At 39.8% G+C, this 27,439-nt stretch overlaps 3 protein-coding genes across 3 annotated transcripts; 1 reads left to right on the top strand and 2 right to left on the bottom strand.

Annotated features, from left to right (window-relative positions):
• Positions 1–8,838: 8,838 nt before the first annotated feature.
• On the bottom strand, positions 8,839–11,853 carry LOC116012286 (diacylglycerol O-acyltransferase 2D-like). Its single transcript, XM_031251795.1, has 8 exons — positions 11,669–11,853; positions 11,463–11,537; positions 10,349–10,475; positions 10,098–10,253; positions 9,857–9,943; positions 9,343–9,440; positions 9,154–9,241; positions 8,839–9,057 (listed from the first exon to the last, which is right to left on the bottom strand). Exons 1-8 carry the CDS (start codon positions 11,851–11,853, stop codon positions 8,956–8,958), a joined length of 918 nt encoding a protein of 305 aa, XP_031107655.1. The 3' UTR covers positions 8,839–8,955.
• Positions 11,854–12,075: 222 nt separating this feature from the next.
• Positions 12,076–13,194, bottom strand: LOC116012283 (uncharacterized mitochondrial protein AtMg00810-like). Its single transcript, XM_031251787.1, has one exon. The coding sequence runs from the start codon at positions 13,192–13,194 to the stop codon at positions 12,076–12,078; it is 1,119 nt and encodes a 372-aa protein (XP_031107647.1).
• A 7,870-nt stretch (positions 13,195–21,064) lies between these two features.
• LOC116012276 lies at positions 21,065–25,411 on the top strand. Its single transcript, XM_031251779.1, has 2 exons — positions 21,065–21,237; positions 21,325–25,411. Exons 1-2 carry the CDS (start codon positions 21,065–21,067, stop codon positions 25,409–25,411), a joined length of 4,260 nt encoding a protein of 1,419 aa, XP_031107639.1.
• Positions 25,412–27,439: the final 2,028 nt, after the last annotated feature.

The raw sequence follows: 27,439 nt of genomic DNA, 5'->3' as shown, positions 1-27,439 counted from the left end.
GCAGCGTGGCTCATATAATATATAATTTATATACATTAATTACAGAGTATACACACATAGCTCTAGAATATATTATATGCACATGGTTGATGGTTCTAGATAACTATTCCCAAGTTATCTAGAGCCATGTGCTCTAATATTAGTGCACACGCATGCACTATAATAAGAGTTTAAAAAACAAAATAATTATTCGGCAGAGCTAACTCAGTCGATTTATAGAGTTAATTCGGTCGGTTCGATCAATTTATCGTCGAGTTAGGCGCCTAGTTGGCCGGCTAATTAGGGATGCCTGGACGAAAGCGTTTAGGGGCGATTTTTGTAACATTGCTTACTCAGAAGGTTCATTATTCATTTATTCTAGCACATAAGTGTGCGTAGCACGGATTTTAATTGTCTACGAGTATGTAACTAGAGGAACGAGCCCAAACTTGGGCCTATTAGCATGTTGATGTAGTTAGAGGGCAAATTATATCTGTTATGTTCACAATTTTAGAATTTTATATTCATAATTTTAGAACTCTATATTCACAATTTTAAATCTCAATATACAAAATAACATTACTCAATATTCACAATTTTAGAATTCTATATTCACAATTTTAAATCTCAATATACAAAATAACATTACTCAATATTCACAATTTTTGAACTCTATATTCACAATTTTGTTATATAGATTCAAAACTTGTTTTATATTGTTGAACATAGAGTTATGAAAGTGTGAATATAGGGTTATAAAATTGTGAACATGGAGTTATGAAATTGTGAACATGTAGTTATGAAATTGTGAGCATGGACCTGGGTCCACCTTGCAATGTGGACCCGAGTCCATGGCATAATAACTGGTAATTAGAGTGTGTTTGATTCACACAGTACAAGGGAACCTGAAGCGGAATGATAATCAAATATTTAGTAATAATAATGAGTTTTGGTGGAAGTATATTTCATATTTGGTAATAGGATGGAATTGAAATGATTACCAATATTAATATTTGATTATATATGACCTTATAATGGGAAAAAATGTTTTAAAAATACAAAAATAAAAAATTAAGGCAATTGATCCTAATATAATGACATCAAAAGCACCAACATGAACAAAAAAAAAATCAAAACAAAAATCTAAAAGCACTAATCTAAACTTAAAAATCAGATTACTAATAAGATGGAATGATATATGTTTTTAATTAGAGACAGAAGTTTTTAATTAAAAGGGTAATCAAATTTTATAGTCGAATTTTAAAAAGTTGTCAACCAAACACTAACTATGATTTTGATTCTAATTATGATTTTGATTCTAATTATGGTGTGTAAACTCGTGAACCAAACACGTCTTTACTTATTCATTCATAATCTGTAATCCAATACCGATGTCCAAAGGGCCCATAGCCAGGTACCGTTTGTCAATACATATATGTCATTGCTAATTCATTTTCTTCCTAGTTTATGATGGGTCAAATATCATGTTTCATTTTAAATGTTATATAGACAAAATAAAATGTCTATTCAAATTAAATTGAGCGACATATCTATTCAATAGTATAAATATATGTACTTGTAGATCATTTTTTACATCTTATTTGTGTGTTTCTACTTTCTAACTTTATTGTATTCTAGAAAAAATAAACCCAATAAAAAAGTGATATTATGCCTCAAAACTATTTATACTTCACCTACCTTTCTAACACCAAATGTATACAACCCGTTTATATATAGAAGTGTTCAGTAATCTAATTGCATTTTCAGGTTATGTTCAGTGACCAGATTAAGGAGGTAAACCCACTCTTGACTGTGTGAGTAGTGAGTAAACTCTCGGCAAAGGACCACAAGGAGGTAAACCAGCTTAGGTTACCCATAGCTGACCGGCTCAAACCCAAGGGCTTAAGGTTCAAACCCACGATCTCTCGGTTGCAAGTGTAACTCTCTTACTACTTGGACTGCACTTACAGACCCTTAATCCTTTACATTTCTAGCAACTTGCTGTTGTTTTGCATTTGTAGCAACCTGCTATCCAGCAACCTTAGATAAAGTTATTGATTTTGAAAATAAATGTTGTGTTAGTGCAGTTAATATGTTGATCCTCTGGTTGATCCTCAAATATGATGGTGGCCACCTAGTACAGTTAATATGTAATTTATAACTTAATCAATTTCAAATTTCTAATAGCCGTCCAAATGGCCCGTATCGTGTACCTTTTGTCAATACAGATGTGTTAAATTCATTTACCCAATTTATGAAGAGTATATTCTATTAAAAAGCCATCACTTTTCTTTTTAAAATGCTTCATAGAACCAACTTTTCAAAATAAATGTATGTTCAAAGTTAAGAGACATCTCTATTCAATAGTATAAATATATGAATTTATAGGCCAGTTTTACATCTTATTGGAAAATTTTTACTTTCATGCTTTGTTAATTCTCAAAATGGTCATCGACTATGACCTTTTCTCAAATTGGTCCTATGACTTTTAATTGCACCCAAACTAGTTATTCGAGTATTGAAATTTAAGTCATATTAGCCATCTATAAGCATTGGCATTAAAATGGAGGGTAAAACATAAAATTCAGTTCATCTACTATATTTTAATTATATTACGACTTTATTTTTACATATTGCGAAGTTTTTTTAGTAAAAATTAAGTATTCCTTTCCTCAAATTGCGATAAAAAATACTTTTTGATTATGTTTGTCATGAACATGTTGGTTCCCTAATAAAAATTACGTCTAACTTAATGACTAAATATGCAATTTTTCTTAATAAAAATTTAACATTTTTATAATAATATTTTTCTTTTTCTTTTATATCATGTTCATTTCCTTATTAGAATGCCTTAAAAAGGAGAAATAGTATTAAAAAAATAAAAAGAAAATTATTATGATAAAATGTTAAATTTTTATTAGGAAAAATTGCATATTTGCCTCATTGAGTTAGACCTAATTTTTGTTAGAGAACCAACATGTACGACAAATATAATTCGGAAGTATTATTTTATCACAGTTTGAGGAGAGTAAGTCCTAATTTTTACTAAAAAGCTTCGCAATCGTACGTAATATGATTAAAATAGAGTAGATGAGCTAAATTTTTCCGTTGTGCCCTCCATTTTAACGTCAACTTAACGCCAATGCTAATAGAGAACTAATATGACTTAAATTTCAATAGTCAAAAAATCAGTTTTTGTGCAATTAAAAATCATAGAACCAATTTGAAAAGATCTCATAGTCGGAGGATGATTTTGAAAATTAACTCTATTCGAATAGATATTACGCCTCAAAACTGTCCAATCCATTTATACTTCAATTATCTTCACCTACATTTAACTTTAATTTGCATTTATTTCACCACATGTTAGGTCAGAAGTCAAACCCACCCATCATCTGTTGTGACTTGTGACTACCAAGCAAGCTTTATCATTGGCGTGGAGATTTGTGAGTTATGAGCAGTTCCATCCTTGCATGGGTGCAATACTTTCTTTAAATTGATTGATGAGATGGTTAAAGAGAGAATCATAACCCCGAATGGGTTTGCATTTCACAACGGATCCTAAAATGTCTTGCATAGAATTTGGACCCCAAACAGGGAAAATATGCGTCTCTTGTTAAAGAAAGACGGACTCCATGAGGTCGTTTATCACTTATACAAGAAAAAAAAAAATGAAACACGGCTTTAAGGTTCGTCTCCGTAGATATCCACTTATCCACTTATATACGTATATACATTGTGATATTCCCATGATACGTATACTATTTTGAGTCCGCAGATATATTGTGAGATTTTTTTTTGGAGTACTTATAATGTGTGGCGGCATAAATTGTATAAAATAAATTAAATAATTACAACATTATAGTAGGACATAGAATTAAATAATCGCAGACGTGTTCAGTAAGCTTCTTAAAATTATAGTAGGACATAAAAAAATTGAAATTAACTTTCAACCGATATGGTTCACCGAACCGTGGGAAGAAATTACGTCGCATTTTCAAATAGCACGAACAGATGATGTGATCTTATTCAATGTAGCAGACAATGTTATACAAATGTTAGTTATTAGTAACTATCATGTTTAAAACATTTATTCGTGGTCGGTTAAATATTACATTCGTGACAATCTGTATGGTGAACTTAACCGTTTAAATAATACCGGATGAAGTTTTCATCAATTTATGTTTATCATTATTATTATTTAATAATTTTTATCTTTTTAATTAACTTACTAAATTATTAATCATCTATCAATAATTATAAATATATTCAAAATCATTATTAATTAATAATTAATCATGTCTAATCAACAACTAGGAATGTAAATTCTTCTCGTACCCGACGGGGAACTCGACTCCCCGCCTCGATGGGGACGGGGATGGGGAGTACTCCCACCGCCTCACCCCACCCGCGAATATAAATAAATAAATAAATAAATAAATAAATAAATATATATATATATATATATATATATATATATATATATATATATATATATATATATATATATATATATATATATATATATATATATATATATATATAAGTACACCACTATGTATTTTGTATAGGCATAGCATATATATCCATAGACCAAGGGAAAAACATCAAAGGAAATTAGATATCTGAAGTTCATTCCTGATGAGTATGTATATATATTGTTTATTTTTTTTAATAAATTAAAAATGGGGTTGGAGATTTCCCATCCCCGGATAATCCCCATGGGTATGGGGATGGGGAGATTTTTCCCTTCTCCGGTGGGGCCCAGGACGGGGACGGGGAGCGTGGTAGAAAGTCGGGGGCGGGGATGGGGTATGCCCCCGCCCCGTTGACATCCCTATCAACAACTAATAATTTATCAACTTTATGTGAAGAGCATTTATACAATTTATGCCGCCACACATTATAGGTACTCCAAAAAAAATATTCTCATAATATATCTACAGAGTAAAAATAGTATACATATGCGTATATAACAGTGTGTTGGTCCACTCTAATACGATGTTGCCTAGTACGTAATTCTAACATGAATGCCATTGTTCACGTTAATGGCAATATGACGTTAATTAAAATTTTGTAATACGACGTGAATTAAAATTTTCATTTTTTCCATCCCCTTTTCTTTTTTAATAACTTTTTTTTAGTCCATGAAATGCTAACTTTTTTTTAACCGATGAAATGCTTTTTCTTCGTAGCGAAAAACGGACTCAAAGAGACCAAACACGGACTCTGAAAAGCATCTTTTCCCTGTTTGGGATCCAACTCCCATGCAGGAGTTTTTGGGATCCAGTGTAGCCCATCGCCCATCAACCCTACCTTTCAAGAAAATTTTACTTCCTTTCAAATATATTCAAATAGTTTCTAACAATTCGAAAAATTTTAAGAAAATTAATTGATTGATCGAGATTTCGTAACTATAAATATGAGATTATGTGGTCATGCTTCTAATTGTAATGCAACGAGTGAAAGTGAGAATTAAGAGAGCAAATAGTAGTGTGTGAGATGTGTGCACTAGTAAAGTGACATGAGTGTGTGGTGCATGCAAGTGTTGTGAGGAATTAGGGATTTGAGGGGCATTGGTGTTGATTTTACTAAGAGCATTTACACTAGTAGATTTTTAAGGGTTTTAGTACAGTGTTAAAAGGGGTGATTTTTTATTGACGGGTGATTTTTTGTACTAACATTTAACTCCTGCAAGATTGGTATTTTTATGGGACCCATTTACTNTATATATATATATATATATATATATATATATATATATAAGTACACCACTATGTATTTTGTATAGGCATAGCATATATATCCATAGACCAAGGGAAAAACATCAAAGGAAATTAGATATCTGAAGTTCATTCCTGATGAGTATGTATATATATTGTTTATTTTTTTTAATAAATTAAAAATGGGGTTGGAGATTTCCCATCCCCGGATAATCCCCATGGGTATGGGGATGGGGAGATTTTTCCCTTCTCCGGTGGGGCCCAGGACGGGGACGGGGAGCGTGGTAGAAAGTCGGGGGCGGGGATGGGGTATGCCCCCGCCCCGTTGACATCCCTATCAACAACTAATAATTTATCAACTTTATGTGAAGAGCATTTATACAATTTATGCCGCCACACATTATAGGTACTCCAAAAAAAATATTCTCATAATATATCTACAGAGTAAAAATAGTATACATATGCGTATATAACAGTGTGTTGGTCCACTCTAATACGATGTTGCCTAGTACGTAATTCTAACATGAATGCCATTGTTCACGTTAATGGCAATATGACGTTAATTAAAATTTTGTAATACGACGTGAATTAAAATTTTCATTTTTTCCATCCCCTTTTCTTTTTTAATAACTTTTTTTTAGTCCATGAAATGCTAACTTTTTTTTAACCGATGAAATGCTTTTTCTTCGTAGCGAAAAACGGACTCAAAGAGACCAAACACGGACTCTGAAAAGCATCTTTTCCCTGTTTGGGATCCAACTCCCATGCAGGAGTTTTTGGGATCCAGTGTAGCCCATCGCCCATCAACCCTACCTTTCAAGAAAATTTTACTTCCTTTCAAATATATTCAAATAGTTTCTAACAATTCGAAAAATTTTAAGAAAATTAATTGATTGATCGAGATTTCGTAACTATAAATATGAGATTATGTGGTCATGCTTCTAATTGTAATGCAACGAGTGAAAGTGAGAATTAAGAGAGCAAATAGTAGTGTGTGAGATGTGTGCACTAGTAAAGTGACATGAGTGTGTGGTGCATGCAAGTGTTGTGAGGAATTAGGGATTTGAGGGGCATTGGTGTTGATTTTACTAAGAGCATTTACACTAGTAGATTTTTAAGGGTTTTAGTACAGTGTTAAAAGGGGTGATTTTTTATTGACGGGTGATTTTTTGTACTAACATTTAACTCCTGCAAGATTGGTATTTTTATGGGACCCATTTACTTATTGAGAAAGGAAAGTAAAGCAATAGTCATTGTCTCGCGTTTCAGAGACGCAAGCGTCCAATTTGGCGCGTATGCTCTTTTTTTTTCCTTGTTGCGTAAGATTCCATTTATTTATTTATTTATTCTTTTTGCTTCTTCTCTGTTTCTCTCTCTTTTCCTCTCTCTCCTAGTGGCTCTTAAAAAATTGTGTAAAATTACCCACTGCACTGATATGAATGTTCTAAATAAAGTCATCATATACTGTAGTTATTTAACACCGGTCTAATTTAGGGTATGTTTAAGATTGGCGTCAAATATAATGAGGAATAGAACTCAATGGGGTAGCTCAAGTGGTAAGTGAGCTATTTTTGTGTGGAAGAAATTTGAAAGAACTCGGGTTCAATTTCCACAAGTAACGATTCCCAAGAGCCTCTCGGAGCGAACATGGATGGACCCGAACCATTAAAGGGACGAAAAAAGACCCGGTAAATTTACCGGGACAGAGGATTGAGATTATGTAAGAAGAAAAGCATGCATGGTCCTCATTAGAGAAAGATGTCTAACATTGGCAGTCCATTGTTATTAGTTTCTTTGCTTGCTTTTGTCTGTTTCCATTATTTATTTATTTATATAATATATAATATAAATTATTATAATTAAAAGATAATAAAGTCTGTAAACATTTGACTAAAGAATGCTTACAATGGAAAAAGAGTACACCAATTTTCCACTCAGAAGTAGAGGACAGTTTTCCATTTACACTAATCTTAGCTTCAAGTCTTCAACTGCTTCTTGGCTTATGAATTACTCAATCATTATACAGTTAACTCTGATCGACGTTGCAAAATGGATCAATAACATATAAATAAACATATAAATAATTGAAGCGTGTTTCATCTCAACTAAAAGTACTAAAAGCCTAATTAAGTTAGTAGTTGGATTACACATTTATGTTTATATATTATATGCTCAATAGTCAACACGTCCCCTCACGTGTGCGAGCCGATGAATCCATGACCTTTGACATGTGGTTGGCTCTGATACCAAATTGAAGTATGTGTTCCATCTCAACTAAAAGTATAACCTAATAGTTGGATTGCACATTTATGTTTATATATTATATGCTCAACATAAATTCATTTTAGTATACTGAAAGTTTATTTTTAATATATTACATGTTCATTTTTAATGCATTGCAAGTTCATTTTAAGTATACCTAAAAATAAGCTTATAATACATTAAAAATGAACATTTATCAATAATTTACTTTACAATTTGGATCATACTTTGCAATATAATTTTCCTCTCATTGGCCTCCTCATCTTCAATAGTTATTGCGTGGATCGTGTCCATACAGCTGTGTGGACCATAATCCAAAAATAACGTCGTTTCGCATAATTTTTTTCTTTTCATGCGACCCACTGCAACATACATTTTTATAACTCATAATGTACATTATTCTAAATAATAAAGTACATTATCTTACTCTAAAAGTTTCATTATTCTAACACATAATGTACATTATTCTAATATATAAAGTACATTATTTTAACACAATGCATATAATTCTAACACATAATGAATATTATTTCAACTCAGAAAATTCAACAACATTATTTTGTACCGTGATCCACACAAGTTGTGTGGACCATAATTTGCCCCTCATCTTGGACCAACACCATAACAATTTGGGCCTACCCTCAATTATTGCATGGACCAAAAATAAAAAGTACATTATTTTTATACTGAAGGTACATTATTTTTGTATTGTAGGTACATTATTTGACAGTATATATTAAATAATGTACCTTCAGTACAAAAATAATGTACCCTAAAATAATGTATCTACAGTACAAAAATAATGTACCTTCAGTACAAAAATAATGTACTTTATATTTTTGGTCCACACAGTTGTGTGAACCATGGTCCATGCAATAATGATTGCCTTATATCCTAGCAGGTCTGCCATTATAGCATTCTGGGCTTGTCATCTTCATCCCTAGCCTGCTGCTCTTGAAATCTGACAAACTGGGGGCTGATAAGGGATGCCTTAAAGAATTTTCAAGTTGAGATGAGTATAACCAAGCCTCATTTTGTGCTTTTCAAAGAGTTGTTGCAGGGCTTCTATAAACCGACTGTGTAGTGCTTCAAGCTTCCATTCAATTCAAGTGTAAATTCAATTATGAAAATTGAAAAACAGAGAGATTTGATGACAATTATGTGGTTCAAGGATGATAACAATGCTTACCTCTTGTGCAGTGGGTTGTGTGTTCTTCTCTACTTCTATTGGTCTACCAACCACAACATGAATTGGATGTTGAAACGGTATAAAAGACCTGCAAAGAGCCAACATTTTCTTAGTTCTTCTTTCAAGCCTGCAAACTGCAAAGGGAGTATATAATATAGTAGTAGTCGTTGAAAAGGGTTCTTCACTTGCCCCATGTAACCCCAGAAGAGAGTTGGCGTGAACTTAATAGCTCGAGAAAATTTCAAGTAAAGTTTGCTGCTTGGTTTCCACCACTTGTACACATTGGACTGCAGATTTCACACAAAAAATCAAGTTACATAAACTGCTAAAGGTACTGTCAAAGCGGATCGACTTGCCCCATTAAGCTCGTCCCACCGCGGACTTAATTTCTAGCGAGTTTTTGTTGACCAACCCACCGACCCACTAGACCCACGAACTAGGGTTCATGCAACCTTAGCCTGCCCCACAGGTTTTTTTTTGAATATATATATATTATTTTTCTTAAAAAATGTTTTTTTTGACCCACAAGTCTAACAGTGAGCCCGTTAGGTCCGTTCTTTCGCGGGCCATATTTTTTGTAGCCTTAACCTGTCCCACTGTGGAGCGGGATGAGCCAGCCCGGGCTTTGGCACACTTTTGACAATAAACCCATTTGTGGCATGAAGTTGGGATACAAACTACACACAATCAGAGACAGTATCACCTGGCCAAAGCAGAAAACTGGAACCAGTGGAGTGCCCATCTCCATAGAAATCCGCACAAATCCTTTTCTTGATTTCAGGAACAGAGTCTATGATAAAGTATGTTTGGTTATAACAGATTGAAAGCATTATCCTCAGCTAAGTTGGTCAGATTGTTAATTTGGTAATACAAGTTTGACTCCTAACAGAAGCGGCACCCCTTCTTGCTTTGAGCCGGCTAAAGAAAAAAAAAGAAAATCAAACCTCACAATCATGCTCCATATAAAATGTTTCCTGAGTTCCACCAGGCACAATGATGCAGCTATGCCCAGATGACAGCAGGGACTTGAAGTTTTGCTTTGTTGCAGCTGACATTCCCAACCAAGTCCATATATGCCTCATCACTGTTGTATTAAACACCTGCATATTTTCGGAAAATCTATTAAAATCAACAAGTGAGTCGATCAACCATGAACAACTATGAAACTACTTGATCAGTGGGAAGAATTTCTTACAGCACTGCTACAGAGACCTTTGATTTTGGGTAGAGGCATGAAACCAGTAAGGGCACAAAGCATAACAATTCCAACTGGCCAAATTGAATGTGGTTCATAACCAAAAACTGGGAGGAAGAAGAACAATAAGTTCAGTCATAACTCGGAAGAAATGTAAGGAATTTTTGTTATTCCTCTTTTACCTGTAGGTTAGTTTAGAGGTACCAAAAGGGCTCAAAGGGAAACAAAAGAATGAAAAAAAATATTCTCAATTGACAATAAGTCAAGCACGTTTAAGCACATAGTTCTTTGACTATCTCATTGCCACATCTTATTTAAAATCAATTGCTGACCATTTAATGCATCTAAGCCACAGCACTACGTCTCGAATCGAGCAGATGTTGAACTCGACTAACTAGACTAAGTCAATATCAAAACTAAATGCCAATACGTCATGTCTGGCCTACTAAGTCACACTCTTGACCCTTCTAACAGCTAGCTCTCTTCCTTCCCTACTAACTCAAGCAAAAATCGCAACTGCCATTAATGCAGAATGACAACCTAAATCCATGGGTTGGTAGGTCTTTACAACATTTATTGGGTATGCTTTAAATCCTTTTTGGCACTAAGAGGTGCTAAAAGCGTTGTAGCTTCAGTCTCTCAAGAATAAAATAGATCACTGTAATATAGTTGAACGTTCAAATTATATTAATACATATTAATATCGTATTGTTATCTCCGTAACAGACCATTAATTTAAAAACAACACCTATAGTTAAGTAGTTAATTCTCAAAAAATAAATTAGAATTTATTAAAATTAATTCATAAACTAATCAAATTTTCATAACATTACACTGAGAGGTCCAGATAATTTTCGTAACTTACTATATGCGTGATTAGGATCAAAGGCTCTGATGTCCTCCACGTGCAAATGCATCGGGAAGTAACCGGAAGCTTGCGTACAAATACAGCTGAATCTCACAAAACAAAAAATCTTGAATAATGTCTTCTTCTTTTTGTCTTTTTTTTTTTTTTTTTTTTTTTTTTTTTTTTTTTTTTATTTTTTTTAATGCGAATTCAGAAAAATAAAAAACAAAAAACTGTAGTAATGTTATGAAGTGATGAAAAGTGAACCTGGCTATTCTAATGCCCCATTTACTGTTTTGATCAATCGGAATGAAAATCAATAGGAACAACAATCCAATTACCCTGAAATTCAAAATCAAAGTCCAGTTGAACACCATAAACACATATATAGATATTGCAATCATCCACAAATCACGTACAATGCAGTTATATATATATATAGAGAGAGAGAGAGAGAGGAGAGTTATACATACATCATGGCGTTGATGAAGGAAAGGAAGATGAATGAAGCAAAGACGATGACAACGATAGAGTGAGGAACGCCAAGCCACGCCAACATAATCAACGTCGCCTGAAGCAAGTTGCCGGTGCATGTTCCCATGAACTCCGCCGGAATCGGCGGCGACCGCTGCTGCTCATTTGCGCCTCTCTCCTCCATATATAACTTGTAAAACTCTAGTCTGTGGAGAAATGTGTAGCAGCAGAGAAATTTGGGAAGAAAATCAGAGATGAGAACTCTGGTTCATTGAGTATTCTGTATCATAATGGTTCAGCTCTCAACACAATGAAGTGTTTCTTTACAATTGAATTAACAGTTTCAACAGGGAGAAGAAGGGGAGTATTTAAACTCAAGACTAACATAACTAACTCTAAAACTAATCTAACAGATATCAGTTGTAGATTTGGTTAGAGCAGTTGAGTTGGGTGGTGAAGGGGTTTGAGTGTCCTCTGTTGACACCCTCCCGCAAGCTGGAGTGTACAAGCAGTGTAGACCCAGCTTGGAAATGAAACTACAGAAGGTATTAGCAGCCAGGGGTTTTGTGAAAACATCTGCAAGCTGATTGGTGGTAGTGACATGCAACAATTTCAACACTTGTTTTTGTAGCTTCTCCCTTACAAGGTGGCAATCTATCTCGATGTGCTTTGTCCTCTCATGGAAGACTGGATTTTCTGCTATTGCAATGGCAGATTTGCTATCACAGTACAGCATGGTTGAGGAATCAACATTTACTTCTAGATCTTGTAGCAGGTAAACCAACCATTGTATCTCACATGCTGCTGCTGCAAGGGCCTTATATTCAACTTCAGATGAGCTTCTGGAGATGGTGTGTTGCTTCTTTGACTTCCAAGACACCAAGGTATTGTCCAGAAACATGCAAAAACCAGTAACAGATCTTCTAGTATCTGGACAAGCAGCCCAATCAGAATCAGTGAAGCCTTTGATTTGTAGTTTTGAAGATGCTGAGAAGAAAAGGTCCTGCCCGGGAGTTGCTTTGACATATCTTAGGACCCTGTGTGCTACCTGTAGATGAATATCAGTAGGGCAATCTAGGAATTGAGATAACTGTTGTGTAGCATAGCTTATATCTGGTCTTGTTATTGTAAGATATAATAATTTTCCCACAAGCCTCCTATATTGAGTAATGTTGTCAAGAGTGTTACCAGTAGTCCTACTGAGTCTGGTTGCTGTTGTCATAGGTGTTTTAGCTGGCTTACAGTGTAAAAAACCACTTTCTTCAAGTAATTCCAAAGTGTATTTTCTTTGAGTTACACTAATGCCTTTACTGCTTCTGGCCACCTCCAATCCCAAAAAAAATTTCAGAGGACCTAGGTCTTTGATATGAAAAACAGCATCCAAATGCTTCTTAATTTGATGTACTTGGCTTAAATCTGGACTGGCAATTACTATATCATCAACATATACAAGTAAAGCCACAAATTCATTACCTTTGCTCCTTGTGAATAAGGAAGAATCAGATATAGCCTGTTTGAAACCCATGCTCAGAAGTTCTTGGGTAAGCTTGACATTCCACTACCTGCTGGCTTGTTTGAGTCCATAAAGAGATTTGACTAGCTTGCACACTTGACCAGGTTTGGGAGATGTGAAACCAGGAGGTAATGTCATGTATACTTCCTCATTTAGATCCCCATGTAGGAAAGCATTGTTCACATCTAGCTGGTGAAGTGCCCATCCTTTGATTGCAGCCACAGCAAGTAAAACTCTGATAGTGGTTATCTTTGCCACAGGACTAAATGTGTCTAGGTAGTCCAGGCCTGGGGTTTGAGTGTAACCTTTGGCCACAAGTCTAGCCTTGTGTCTTTCAATAGTTCCATCAGCCTTAAGCTTGGTTTTGAACACCCATTTGCATCCTATTGGCACCTTGGAGGGTGGTAGATCAGTGAGAATCCAAGTATTGTTAGCTTGTAGGACAGTGATTTCTGATTCCATTGCCTTTTTCCGACACTCCTCTTTGATGGCCTCATTGTAGGTCTTTGGTTCTTTGGCATTTAGGGCATTGACAGCAAAGACCTTGTAGGCTTGTGAAAGACTCTCATAAGACATGAATTTAGAAATATCATGAGGAGATGTCCTTTTGATGGTACTCTGACAAGTGTAGTCATCAAGATAGGCAGGCTTTGTTCTCACTCTTGTTGATCTTCTTGGTTCTGGTGGTGGTGATGCTTCTGTATCAACAGGTTCATTGTTCTGTACTGGAGTAACTGCTGGGATTTCCAGCAAGTCAGGTAGAGCCTCATGGGTAGGTAGAGGGATGGCTTCATCATAGGTTAAACATGACATACCCTCAGAAGGCAGAACCAAGTTGGAAGGCTGCTTATCTTGTGAATGCTGATATGGGAATGTACCTTCATAGAAAGAGACATCTCTAGACAAAAAAAAACCTCTTTAGTCTGAACATCAAGTAGTTTGTAGCCCTTTACACCATTAGCAAATCCTAGGAATACACACTTCCTAGCCCTTGGTGAGAATTTGTCTCTTTGGCAGCTGGGAATGGAGGCAAATGCCAGGCACCCAAACACTTTAAGGTGCTGATATTGTGGTGTTTTATAAAAAAGAATCTGGTATGGGATCTGATCACCCAAAGTTGCTGATGGTAGCCTGTTTATCAAATATACTGCATGGAGAATACAATCACCCCAAAGTTCCTCAGGTAAGCTGGCCTGGAACCTTAAAGCCCTTGCTACTGACAAAATGTGTCTATGCTTTCTTTCTACAATACTGTTTTGCTGAGGAGTATACACACAAGATGTTTGATGAATAATGCCCTTTTTCTAATAGAAATCTTCCATAAGAAACTCCTTTCCATTATCAGTCCTTACACATTTAATATCCTTTCCAAATTGTGTGTGAATTAGTTCACAGAAACTCTGCATAATCTGTCTTACTTCACTTTTTCTCCTTATAAGGTAAACCCAAGTAGCCCTGCTGTGGTCATCAACCAATGTCAAGAAATATTGGTGGCCATAGATGGTAGACACATGATATGGACCCCATATATCAGCATGAATAAGATCAAAGCAGTTATTTGAAATAGATGAACTAGAATGAAAGCGTAACCTTCTTTGTTTAGCAAAATGGCAGCATTCACAAGCCATGGGTTTGTCATTACAGATTTTATTGTCTAAGGCATGAAGAGCCTTTATTTTTCCTTCTGAAGCATGCCCTAATCTAGCATGCCAGAAGCTACAAGTATTGACAATAGGAGAAACAACAGATTTACAATGTGTAAAAACAGGAAAGATAAGGTGATAGAGTCCCTTCTTTAGCTTATCCATACCAATCATCTTCCCATGGTGTTGATCCTGTATAACACATTGGTCAGTATGGAAGAGTGTACTGCAGTTGGATCCCTTTACAAGCTCTCCTAAGGAGATTAGATTGTAGTGAAATATAGGTACACATAATACATTCTGCAGAACTAAATCAGAGGAGAGATGGACAGTCCCAATATGTGACACCTTTGCATGATGTCCATTTGGTAAATCCACATGAATTCCTTGTACTTTCTTTGATGTGTGAAGCAAGTGTAATCCACAGACAATATGGTGTGTAGCACCACTGTCAATAATCCATATTGGCTTAGAATTAGCTATATTACCTTCATGTTGGGTATTGGGAATGAAGTTGGCTGCTATAGTGTTGGCCTGTGGATTAATGTCAAGAGGGGTACTGGTCCTGAGTCTCTCCTGCTGCATGTATTCAAGAAACCTTCTGCAATCTTCTTGAGTGAAGGGGGGATTAGCTTCTGAACTACCACCCTCTTGCACAGAACCCTGTACTTGATTGGCTGATCCCATCCCTTTGTTTCTTGGCTTCCATCCTGGAGGATAGCCATGTTTCTTGTAACACTTCTCAATGGTGTGTCCTGTATAACCACAATAACTGCACACAGGCTTCTGTTTCTGATTAGGGAAGGTTCTCTTGTTGTTATTGTCTGCCTTAGTAAAAAAGGCATTCACTCCTATGATACTATCCATTAGGCTGTTATTAGAGTCCATACTCACTTGTCTCTCTTGTTGTGAGACCATGGAAAAAGCTTCTCCAACATCAGGGAGAGGTTTCATCAGCATGATTTGATGTTTTGTACTAGCATAGCTATCATTCAGACCAATAAGAAAGGCAGATAACATGTCATTCTCCAAGTGTGTCTGCATTTTTTCGGACAATTTACTCCCACACTCACAATTGGGAGAACACTCACAGCTAGGAAGGGGCCTTAGAACAAGCAATTCATCCCACAACCATTTCAATTGTGTAAAGTACTCATTTATGGTAGAGTTACCTTGCCTCGTTTGATGAATTTGTGACCGTATTTCTGCAATTCTGATGACATCCTGCTGGTTGAATCGTTTCTTCAAGTCCTTCCACACTCCCTCGGCCGTGTTGATCCAGAGCACACTGCGAGCTATAGTGGATGAGAGAGCCCTCATAATCCACGATAAAACCATCGTGTTACAGCGCTCCTAGTAGTAATATTTTGGATCGAGTACATTCGGAACAGCCACACGGCCACTCACGAAGCTCATCTTGTTCTTGGACCTCAACGCCATTTCCATGGCCCTCGCCCAAGAATGATAGTTGGACCTCCCTTCTAACTGGAATGTTACTAGCTGCAGAGTGGGACTCTCGTTGGCGTGAATGTGGAGAGGGTTCGTCTGATCATTCGGATCGAAAATCTCAGCAGGAATGGGGCTAGGGTTTGGGCGATTCTGGTTCGCATCAGATGAACCAGTCTGACCTTGATTTCCTTCTGTCGGAATCGAAGCTCCTTGTTTGACCATGTTCGCAACTGGTGGACGCCAAGCCATTAAAGCTCTGATACCATGTGGAGAAATGTGTAGCAGCAGAGAAATTTGGGAAGAAAATCAGAGATGAGAACTCTGGTTCATTGAGTATTCTGTATCATAATGGTTCAGCTCTCAACACAATGAAGTGTTTCTTTACAATTGAATTAACAGTTTCAACAGGGAGAAGAAGGGGAGTATTTAAACTCAAGACTAACATAACTAACTCTAAAACTAATCTAACAGATATCAGTTGTAGATTTGGTTATAGCAGTTGAGTTGGGTGGTGAATCTGTTGGGGTTTGAGTGTCCTCTGTTGACATAGTCTAGTTCTACTTGTTGAGCATATAATATATAAATATAAATGTGCAACTCAGCTATCAACGGCTCATGACAGACGCACTCAGCCTGGATAAGTTAAGACAAAATTTACTGATAGAGCTAATTGACTCGAGGTGTATACGAATCAATCAATTTCGTATAAAATAATAGAAAAATATGAGAGAAAATAGAGAGAATGTAAAAAATATGAGATTCTGATAATGAATATAATGCTTTAGAATAGAGAGTATATGTTGTAGAGAAGAATTGGATGATATTGGATAAGAGAATGATTCATTCTTCCTTCTTTCTCCACCTCCCCTTTTTTCTTTCCCCTTTAGGCTAGAATGAGTAGTCTATTTATAGAAGCTAGTTACACTAACCCATCATCATACGACAATACATATTAAGGGTGTGTTTGGTTCATGCATAGGAATCAGAATGGGAATGAGTATCAGATACTTAATAATTGTAATGCGTTTTGGTGAAAGTATTTCGCTTGTTTTGGTAATTGGGTGGAATGAGAACGATCATTAATAGTTGGGGAAGCGATTGAGGAGGGAGAAGAAGAAACATTCAAACCCTTATTTTATTAGGAAATGAGCATTACAGTTAAGGGTAATCACATAGTAGTGTTCTAAAAATTTGTTAACCAAAGAATAACAATGACTTTGATACCCATTTCTGATAGCTAAACATGTCAACCAAATACACCCTAACTTCATCATTGTACTAACTACATCATCATACTAATTCCATGGTTAATATATACTAACTTCATTATCATACTAACTCTATGGTTATTAATAATTTCATCATAACCAACATGGTTGGCGTGGTGGTTCCTACCACTTAGTGTGTGATTGTAGCATATTTTATAACAAACAAATATCCGGAGTATTCCGGGGTTATCGATCCACAGGGAAGCGGGGCGTACCGAATACTAGTTACTAATATATTCTTATGAAGCTAATCCTAACGTAAAGAGTGTTTGAACGGTTGCAAATATTGTAATAAAATAAAATAAAGAAAGCTAGATGATGAAAACAATATAGTGAGAGTGGGATTTCCGGGTTTAAGTCTTTAATCCCCTAGTACCAAACTAAGGTAAAATATGTAATCCGGGTTCTAACAAATGTGGACGATTGCATTCGTAAAAGGGAAGGAATTACTCCCATAATTCAAACCCATGATAAGGAACTAATCAAGAACAAGCAATCTAAACGAAATCCCTTAACAAAATTGCCCTCTACCAAGGTGCAAATGTCAAGTGCAAAAGTGAGTGCCCTAGTATATGCCCTAACTCCCATCAAGACACAACTATAGCTAGATACAAGTAATTTAGGCCTTTAATCACAAGCATCACAATAGAAATCACAATTGCATCATAAGTATAAAACCCAAATATAAAACATATCATTAAAACATTAAAAACAAGGCACAATAGGTTCATAAACAACTTTCACCCAAAAATCCCTAATAAGATTAGCCACTCATGACTAGTATTGAACTTAAAGCACAAATGTTAAAGAGTTTACAAAATCTAAGAAAGTAAATGAAAGGGTGAAGAAATTCTCCCGAATGTAGTCTTCCTAGCCTCTCTTTCTTCCTCCAAAGCTCTTGTAGCTCTTTGATAGTGAAAATCTTCTCCAAAAGTGGTGGATCCCTCCTTGACTCCTTGGAGAGGAAAACACCCTTTACTCTCACTCCTTTTGTCTCCAAAAACGCAGCTTCTGCCTAGGGTTTTTGGAAAATGAGCCTTATATAGTGGGAGCAAAAATAGGGGCAAAATAGGCAATTTCGCGCAGCAGAATTTTGTGCTGTCACAGGATTCTTGACGCGTCGAGCCAGGGATATTTTCCGGAAAATGCTACGGCATGGACTCGACGCGTCGAGCCTGGCTCTTGGCTCAATTCTTCACGCATTGAAGTATTTTGTCGCGACGGGCGGGATTCCGGACGTGTCCAGCTCTAAAATCAGCATTCTTCACTCGTTTGGACTCCAATCATGCCTTCAAACGTTCCTTTGCTTCGCGTTTGATCTAAAATGGTTTCAAAACACTAACAAACGCCTTAAAAGCACCAAATTCAATAATAAATCATGTCTACACTAGAAAGCAAGGAAACATGAATTGGAGGCGACAATTTAATACATTTAAACTCCAAAGTTGATCTAAAACACTTAGAAAAATATGCACAAATGAAGTCATATCAGTGTGCTGACCGATTATGTTTTTAGATTTTTGTTTTAATTTTTTTGCTCATATTAGTACGTTAGATGTCAATGTATTATGATCAATTCTCTTAATTTTTTATTTTTTTATTTTTAAAACTTTTATTACCATTTCATACATAATATTGGTAATCATTCCTGACAGGGTAATTGGGTACCCGACCCGGAACCATTGTCATAACCAAGTTGCCGTTCAAACTACCCACTCCTCAACATCAAGGCGCAACGGTCCAACTCCTCAGCATTGATGGCCAACGTTCACCTCCTCAGCGTTGATGACAGACGTTCAGCTCCTCAGCATTCAATACCTCAGGTATTGATGTCCAACGGTCACTGAACTGAATGGAATAAAAGGGCTCACAACCACGTAGCGGGGGCTTCGGACACTTCTTACTAGAACAATAGATATTACATTCACTTGTACACTGAGCACTACGCTCAATACTGTTCTCAAGTACTCAAACACTGTACCATCTTACTTCAATAATACTCAGATTACATACCCGGTAACCCATTATTACCGTCATTGGTGCTTTCATTGAGAGCCGAGATCAGATCTCAGGCTAAAATCACAAAATCAAAAAACCACTCAGTTCATCTCATCACTATCAATGGCATCCGGATCCAGCAGCTCGCATACCCCTCGTCAGGTGAACAAGGGTCACCCCTCAGGTGATCTTCGTGAGCAGCTCAATAGTAACCGCGGTGGTGACCTTCGTAGCCAGCTCAACGACAATCACCAGCGCAGAGAAGGTGACCTCCGTAGCCAACTCAACAACAACCATGGTGGTGGCCGTACTCCCCTCCCAGCAACCGCTGCTCCCGCCCAGGTGGTGGACCTTCAGGCGGCAGCGCAGATCATCCAACAGGCGGCGACGACGATGGCCCAACTAGTCGCAGGAATGCAAGGCCAGATCTTACTGCCACCACCCCCTCTGGAGGAAGAAGTGCAATCGCCGAGGCAAAACAGAACTCAACGGCACGAGGGTGGAACTCAACCAGTTTCCAGATCTGTTCGAGAACGACCGGCGGCTTCTAGATCTATCCGAGATCGGTTGGGGGTGCAAGGATCCTCCAATAGAGGTCCCCGTGCCCAAGCGGGAAACGCAGTACCCAAACGACCATCCGGTGAAAGGATGGGCGAATCTGGTGGATTGGCTCCGCGTCACTCCACTAGACACAAAACACCGCAGGAAGGCCTGGTGGAAAGACTCCAAAGGCAGATAGATGATTTGGAAAAGAAGGTAGAAGCAAGAGAACACTCACCAGAACCGGAGGTAAGAATGGCCGCTCCATTCTCTCCTGACATAATGGAAGTTCCTCTTCCAAAAGACTTTCGATTACCCACCATCAAGGCCTACACTGGCACTTCAGATCCACGTACCCATATGACAAGATACAAGGCAGCCATGGTCATGATTGGGGCAAGCGATGCCATAATGTGTAGAGCGTTCTTGTCCACTTTGGACGGGACTGCTCAAGATTGGTTTAACACAATCTCGGACGGATCAATTCAGACCTTTGCAGAGCTATCCAAAAGTTTCTTGTCTTATTTCTCAGGGAGTATACAACATAAGAAACCATTCTCACATCTTGGTGGGGTAAAACAGGATAAGGGAGAAAGCCTGCGAGATTTCTTAAGCAAATGGAAAAAAGAAGCCAACAACGTATATGACTTCGATTCAAAGGCAGCGATTCTCATCTTCATCCAAGCACTAAGGTCAGGTGATTTCCACAAACAAATGAACGCCCACCACCCACGCTCTTATGAAGAACACATGAGAACAGCCAATCGGTACGCAGATGCTGAGGAGGCTGACAGGAGGAAAAAGGATGAGGAGGAAGGACGAAAGAGTGGGCGACCTGATAAAGCTGGTCCGCCCAGCCAGGCACCACGACCAAACCAACCACCCTCAAAGAAGGGAAGAGATGACCGACCTCGCCTCATCCCGTTGCGACATCTGACACCGCTGACTCACCCAGTTAGCGTAATCCTAAATCAAGCCGAAGACATGGGGATCGTGCAATTTCCGCAGGAGTGCATGAAAGTCTCCCCAAATGCGGATCAATCCAAGTATTGCAGATTCCATAGGCAGGTGGGCCATGATACCGATGAATGCAACGTGTTAAAACGCCAGATTGAGGAGCTCATCCAGAGGGGATACTTCAAACAGTTCGTCAAACGGTCAGGCCAGCAAAAGCCGGGCTAAAAGTCAAGCCAACAACAACCTCCGCGTAGTTTACCAAAAAATGTTTGGAAGAAGGATGACAGCTCCGAACCGTCATCCTCGAGTGGTAAGAAAAGGGAACACGACCAAGTTACAGTAACTGATCTCTCTGACAAAGACACAGAAGAGCCCAGGAAACACAAGAAGCAGACCATACACTTCATCTACGGAGGTCCTGCAGGCGGAGACACACAGGCAGAGAGGAAGAAGTGGAGTCGCCAGTTATATGTAGGTGAGGTGGTCAGCCTTCCAAAGGGAAAAAAGCAGAGGAGGGAACCCATTACCTTCTCTGACGATGACCTCCCAGAAGGTCCACTGCCCCACCGAGATGCGTTGGTGATCAAAATGGAGATTAACGACAGCATCGTGCATCGCATACTCGTAGACACCGGAAGCTCAGTCAACGTGATGTACTACGACGCTTTCACCAAACTGGGACTCCCCAGAAATCAACTCAAAGAGGTACGGACTCCACTTTCTGGTTTTACGGGAGATTCAATAGAGACGGAGGGATCCGTGGTACTACCGGTAGAGATAGGCGTGAGCCCCAACACCTCCAAGATAAACATGGAGTTCATTGTTGTGAAACTCACATGTGCCCATAACATCATACTGGGGAGGCCAGCTCTAGAAGACCTGAAGGCCATAATTTCGATGGAGCACCTATGCATGAAATTTCCCACGCCATACGGGATAGGAGTTGCGAGAGGAGATCAAAGAGCAGCTCGTAGCTGTTACGTCAAAGCGTGCAAGAAAATTGGACAGAAAGATCTGCGGGTCCACACCATCGCAGAAAAAGTGCTGAGAGAAGAGGAGGGCTGGCCCCGCGCCGAGCCTGCATCTGAAACGGAAGATGTGGTGGTCGATCCCGCACGAGCAGATAGGGTCGTAAAGATTGGCACTGGATTGGCACCAGAACTAAGAGCCCAGATAGTCGAAGTCATCCGACAGTTTAAAGAAGTTTTTGCGTGGGGTCCAGAAGACATGCCAGGTATCAATCGAAACATTATAACCCATAAGTTAGCCGTGGACCCTACCAAGAAACCAATACAACAGAGAAAGCGATACATGTCGGCTGAACGGAGGGATTTTGTGAAAAGCGAGGTGGTCGCGTTGACACAAGCAGGACATCTCAAGGAGATCTATTATCCCGAGTGGTTGAGCAACGTAGTCCTGGCCCCAAAAGGTTCCACGTGGAGAATGTGCGTGGATTATACAGATCTCAATAGAGCCTGCCCTATGGATCGATTCCCCTTGCCAAATATTGATCAGCTGGTGGATGAGACGGCAGGATGCGAATTGATGAGTTTCATGGATGCCTTCCGTGGGTACCATCAGATATTCATGCATGAGGAGGATGCGGAGAAGACCGCGTTCACCACCCCAGAAGGTATTTTTTGCTACTTGGTCATGCCGTTCGGCCTCAAGAACGCAGGCGCGACTTACACCCGGATGGTGGCCAAGTTGTTTGGGAAAGTACTGGGACGAAACATGGAGGCTTACGTAGACGACATGATTGTCAAGAGCCGTAGAGGTGCCTCTCATGTCAAAGACCTTAACGAGGTATTTTCTATTATGAGAAATTTCAATTTACGCCTGAACCCTAAGAAATGCACGTTCGCAGTCAGTGGGGGCAAGTTTCTGGGATTTATGGTTACTAGAAATGGGATAGAACCAAACCCAGAAAAGGTAAAAACCATTCTGGACATGGAACCCCCGCGGTCCATCAAAGAAGTCCAAAGGCTCAATGGTCGCTTAGCGGCTTTGGGTCGATTTCTATCTAAATCGGCCGAACGATCCCTTCCCTTCTTCCAGATACTAAAGAAGAATAAGGGGTTTGAATGGACCCCAGAGTGTCAGTCGGCCTTCGATGACTTGAAAAAATATTTGCTATCACCGCCACTGCTTGCAAAACCAGAGGCGGGTGAAACCTTACTCTTATACCTGGGTATATCACAGGGTGCGATCAGCTCCGTGTTGGTCAAAGAGCAAGAAGGGACTCAGCGTCCCATTTACTATGTGAGCAAGGCTTTACATGACGCAGAACTACGGTACACTGCCGTGGAGAAAACAATGTTTGCTGCGGTCACCGCCTCTAAAAGGTTGGCCCATTACTTCCAAGCTCATCCCATCCATGTACTCTCACATCAACCATTAGGGAGTTTCTTACGAAACGCTAACTCTGCTAGGATGGCTAGATGGGCCATGCACCTCAGCCAGTTCGACATTGAATTCAAACCAAGGCCCGCCATCAAAGGTCAAGCCCTCGCAGACTTCATAGTGGAATGCACAGTCAAAGGTCAAGCCCTCGCAGACTTCATAGTGGAATGCACAGCCCGAGGTCAAGCCCTCGCAGACTTCATAGTGGAATGCACAGCCCGTGAGGTGACGGAGCAGGTGGAAAATGAAGATGGGGGATGGTGGACCTTGTCTACGGATGGCTCATCCAACAGTAAAGGTTGCGGTGGTGGAGTAGTGCTCATCACTCCGGAAGGATTCCGCGCTTACTATGCAATCAGGTTCCACTTCAAGTTATCTAACAATGAGGCAGAGTATGAGGCCCTCCTCAACGGACTGCGGTTAGCAGCAGGACTGCGAGCGGAAAAAGTTCGCATCCGGTGTGATTCCAAGTTAGTGGTCGGCCAGGTGACAGGGGAGTACGAAGCCAATGAAGGGAACATGCAAAGGTACAGGGACGCAGTGCTGCGAACCTTGCGAGAATTCGAGGGGTATGAAATCCACCAAGTACCTCGAGAACAGAATGCTGACGCTGACATGCTCTCCAAGCTGAGCACTGGGATCCCTGGCCACATTCGTAAGATTGCTCGGGTGGAGGATTTGGAGACATCCAGCATCGATATCTCATGGGTTTGCCCCGTGCAATCCAGAGAGCCATGTTGGATTGACCACATCACAAAGTACAAGAAGGAAGGCACTTTACCAGTGGACGAGCAAGAGGCAAAGCTAACAAAGTTGCGGGCACCCAGCTACGTGATATTGGAAGACAAATTGTATAAACGATCCTATAATGGCACACTCTTGAAGTGTGTGCACCCTGACGAAGCAGAGCTGATGATGCGAGAAGTCCACGAGGGAGTGTGCTCCGCGCATCAAGGAGCATATACCATAGCTCGACGCATCATGCTGCAAGGTTTCTTCTGGCCAAAGATGTTAAAGGATTGCGCAGAATACGCCAGGCGATGCCCTAAGTGTCAAGAGTTCCAGACATTGCCAGGACGACCCGCAACCAACTACACTCCGGTGAGCACAGCAATTCCATTCTCGAGATGGGGAATTGACTTGGTAGGAGCCCTTCCCACGGGCTCGGGAAGCCGGAAGTACATTATCGTAGCCATTGACTACTTCACCAAATGGGTGGAAGCTGAACCGCTGGCTAGTATCACAGCGGCCAGGTGTAAAAAGTTCGTGGAAAAGAACATACTGTGCCGCTTCGGCATCCCCATTCAAGTAATCACGGACAACGGACGTCAATTCGAAGGCAGAGAGTTTTCAGATTTTTTGACGGAATGGGGCATCAAGCATAGTCGGGTGGCGGTATCATACCCGCAGGCAAATGGTCAGGTAGAGAATGCCAATAGAACCATCCTGGATGGTTTGAAGAGGAAATTGGAAGCAGCTGGCGGGGCGTGGGTTGAGGAGCTGGATAGCATCCTTTGGACTTACCGCACAACCCCAAGGAGGGCTACTGGTGAAACTCCTTTCGCATTGAGTTACGGGTTCGAAGCTCGAGCCCCAGCAGAGGTGATGATACCAAGTAGAAGGATGGAAGAGTACGATGCAGAGCAAAATGAGATCCAACAGAGAATTGATCTCAATTTCATAGAGGAAAAACGAGAAACTGCGTTCTGTAGGATGGAAAACTACAATAGACAGTTGAAGTCCTATCATGACGCCAAAGCTAAACCCAGGTACTTTCAAGTAGGTGATTATGTTTTGAGAAGAAGGGAAGTCAGTCAACCCTTGGAAGGAGGCAAGTTCGCGAAAAAATGGGAGGGTCCGTACATCATCGAGGAAGTGATTCGCCCGGGAACTTACAAGTTGACGACAGTCGGTGGCAGGTTAATTGATAGGATATGGAATTCAGAACACTTAACAAAATTTTATCATTAAGAAGTCAGGTCCTGGTCTGTCCAGGTTATCTTGGTCTGTCCACAATGTTGGTCCGTCCAACAAAGATGAATAAAACTCTATGTTTTTAAAGAGGGGCATCATATATAAAAAAAAAAAAAAAAAAAAAAAAAAACGAAGTCACAGGCACCGAAGTCGACTTCGAAGTCGAGTACTCGGCCCGCGTGACGGTTGACTTCGGCACTTGCCGAAGTCACGCAACGACTTCGAAGTCCGCCGTAGCGCAAAAAAAAAAAAAAAAAAAAAGTGCTCAAAACAAAAAAAAAAACAACAACTCGAATTCAATATTCAGACAAAACAATGCAAGTGTTCAACACACGAATAACTGCGAAACTAGTATTCAAAACACAGTGCGGATGCAAGACGAATCAGGTACGCTAAGCATCCTTCGTAGTAGTGGTGTGACCCTCAGCATTCTGGGCAGCGATATTGATGTTGTTAGGACGATCAGACACCCCCTCATCATCAGGGGATAGGTCGTACACCTCGGACTCAGGGTCGGGATTCTCCATAAACTGGGGCAAGCCCATAGCCTCGGGGTCAAAATTAGGATTCTTTTCCTTAAGCACCGGATAAATCTGTTGCTGCTTGGTGAACATTCCAAGGTCGAATGCTAGCTGAGTTTGCGCCTCGAGTGCAGACCGACCAGCCGGGGACGCAGTAAACTCCTCTACAGCTTCTGGAGTGTTCATGAACTTCCAGACGTCATCCTTGAACTCAGATGACTGCTTGTACGTCTCTCGTGCCTTTTTCAGCTTGGTAACAGTCGCACGAAGCTTCTTGTGCCCCTTCTGCTCATCCTTCAGCTTCTGCTCTAACTCTGAGTAATCAGTTTTCAGCGTTTTGATCTCTTCCCTCAGTTCCTTCAACTCGGCATCATGGTCTTCTACGAGTTTCTTCCTCTGCGAAAGAGAGTCGCGGAGCATAGCTTCGTACTGCGAATGAAGACTGTCCCCTATCACCACAGACTCCATCGCCATTTTGCAATATCGCTCCCGTAGCGTAGCCAAACCCAGACCTTCAAAAATTTGTGCATCTCTTGGGGTGACGAGGGTACGAACGAACTCGGGGGCGTCAATAGTACCTTCTAAGAAGGATTTCCCGGGGAGCACATCCATACCAAGCCGGATCAAGTTGGTTCGAATGCGTGGAACTGGCAAGGCTTCCCCTTGCTCGGGGGGCTGGGCGGACAATCCCTCAGGCAAGGGATCCATATCTGAAGTGGGGGCTGGGGGCTGAATTGAAGATTCTGGCTGAGTTTGCGGTAGCGTCAGGTTACAAGCTCCTTCACCATATGTGGAGGCTTGACTCTTCTTCCCTTTTTTATCGGTTTTACTTTCCTTAGAAGGATACCGCCCGCTTTGCGATAAGTACCGAGCAGCTGTTGACGATATACCACCTTTCGACGACATGGCACCTGCAAACAATTTCAAGTTATGACGAACAGTTACAAGAAAACAGCAGGCAAGAAATAGCTGAACACCGAGAGGGGTACCAGGTACGTCAAGGGCAGCTGGCCGGATCCTCCTAAACCCCAAATCCTGAAGCCACCACTCAGAGGTACGCTCGACAACTCGAAAAGGGCCACCCTTCAGAAGTTTCTTGACCTTCCTACGCATATCTGGACTCTCATCTAAAGGTGGGTGGCATCTAACTTGGGTACCCCACGCGACAGCAAAAGGAGAAGGAGTGCCTAGGGTGACGAAGAAGAACCTAGACTTCCAGTCCTTATTGAAGGAGGGACGATCATCGAAAAGCGGCATATGGGGCATAGACGAGATACACACGAAACCCTTACCCTCTCGAGGTGCCCTCATGACTCTAAACAATGACTGGAAGAGACCTAAGGAGGGCGTCATCCGTTTTTGGCGACACACAGAAAGAAACCCTGCTATAACCTGGTGACCGTTTGGGGCAAGCTGACCCGGGGCTATTTCATAGAAATCCAGGAACTCAATCAGGAAAGGGTGAAGGGGAAACCTAAGTCCCACCTGCACAGACAACAGGTGA

This window comes from Ipomoea triloba, chromosome 3, assembly GCF_003576645.1.
Source record: "Ipomoea triloba cultivar NCNSP0323 chromosome 3, ASM357664v1".
Taxonomy (NCBI): domain Eukaryota; kingdom Viridiplantae; phylum Streptophyta; class Magnoliopsida; order Solanales; family Convolvulaceae; genus Ipomoea; species Ipomoea triloba.
Note: the sequence above shows the minus strand (reverse complement) of the source record. Positions and strands in the feature narration are given on the sequence as shown.

Excerpts from the sequence above, each read along its gene's own strand:
- LOC116012286 (XM_031251795.1), bottom strand. The coding sequence starts at position 11,853 with ATGGAGGAGAGAGGCGCAAATGAGCAGCAGCGGTCGCCGCCGATTCCG. Across the intron at positions 11,538-11,668 it reads TCCTTCATCAACGCCATGAT|GGTAATTGGATTGTTGTTCC; the intron begins GTATGTATAACT and ends TTTGAATTTCAG. Across the intron at positions 9,441-9,856 it reads CAGTTTTCTGCTTTGGCCAG|TCCAATGTGTACAAGTGGTG; the intron begins GTGATACTGTCT and ends TGAAATCTGCAG.
- LOC116012283 (XM_031251787.1), bottom strand. The coding sequence starts at position 13,194 with ATGGGTTTCAAACAGGCTATATCTGATTCTTCCTTATTCACAAGGAGC.
- LOC116012276 (XM_031251779.1), top strand. The coding sequence starts at position 21,065 with ATGGGGATCGTGCAATTTCCGCAGGAGTGCATGAAAGTCTCCCCAAAT. Across the intron at positions 21,238-21,324 it reads TTCAAACAGTTCGTCAAACG|CTCCGAACCGTCATCCTCGA; the intron begins GTCAGGCCAGCA and ends GAAGGATGACAG.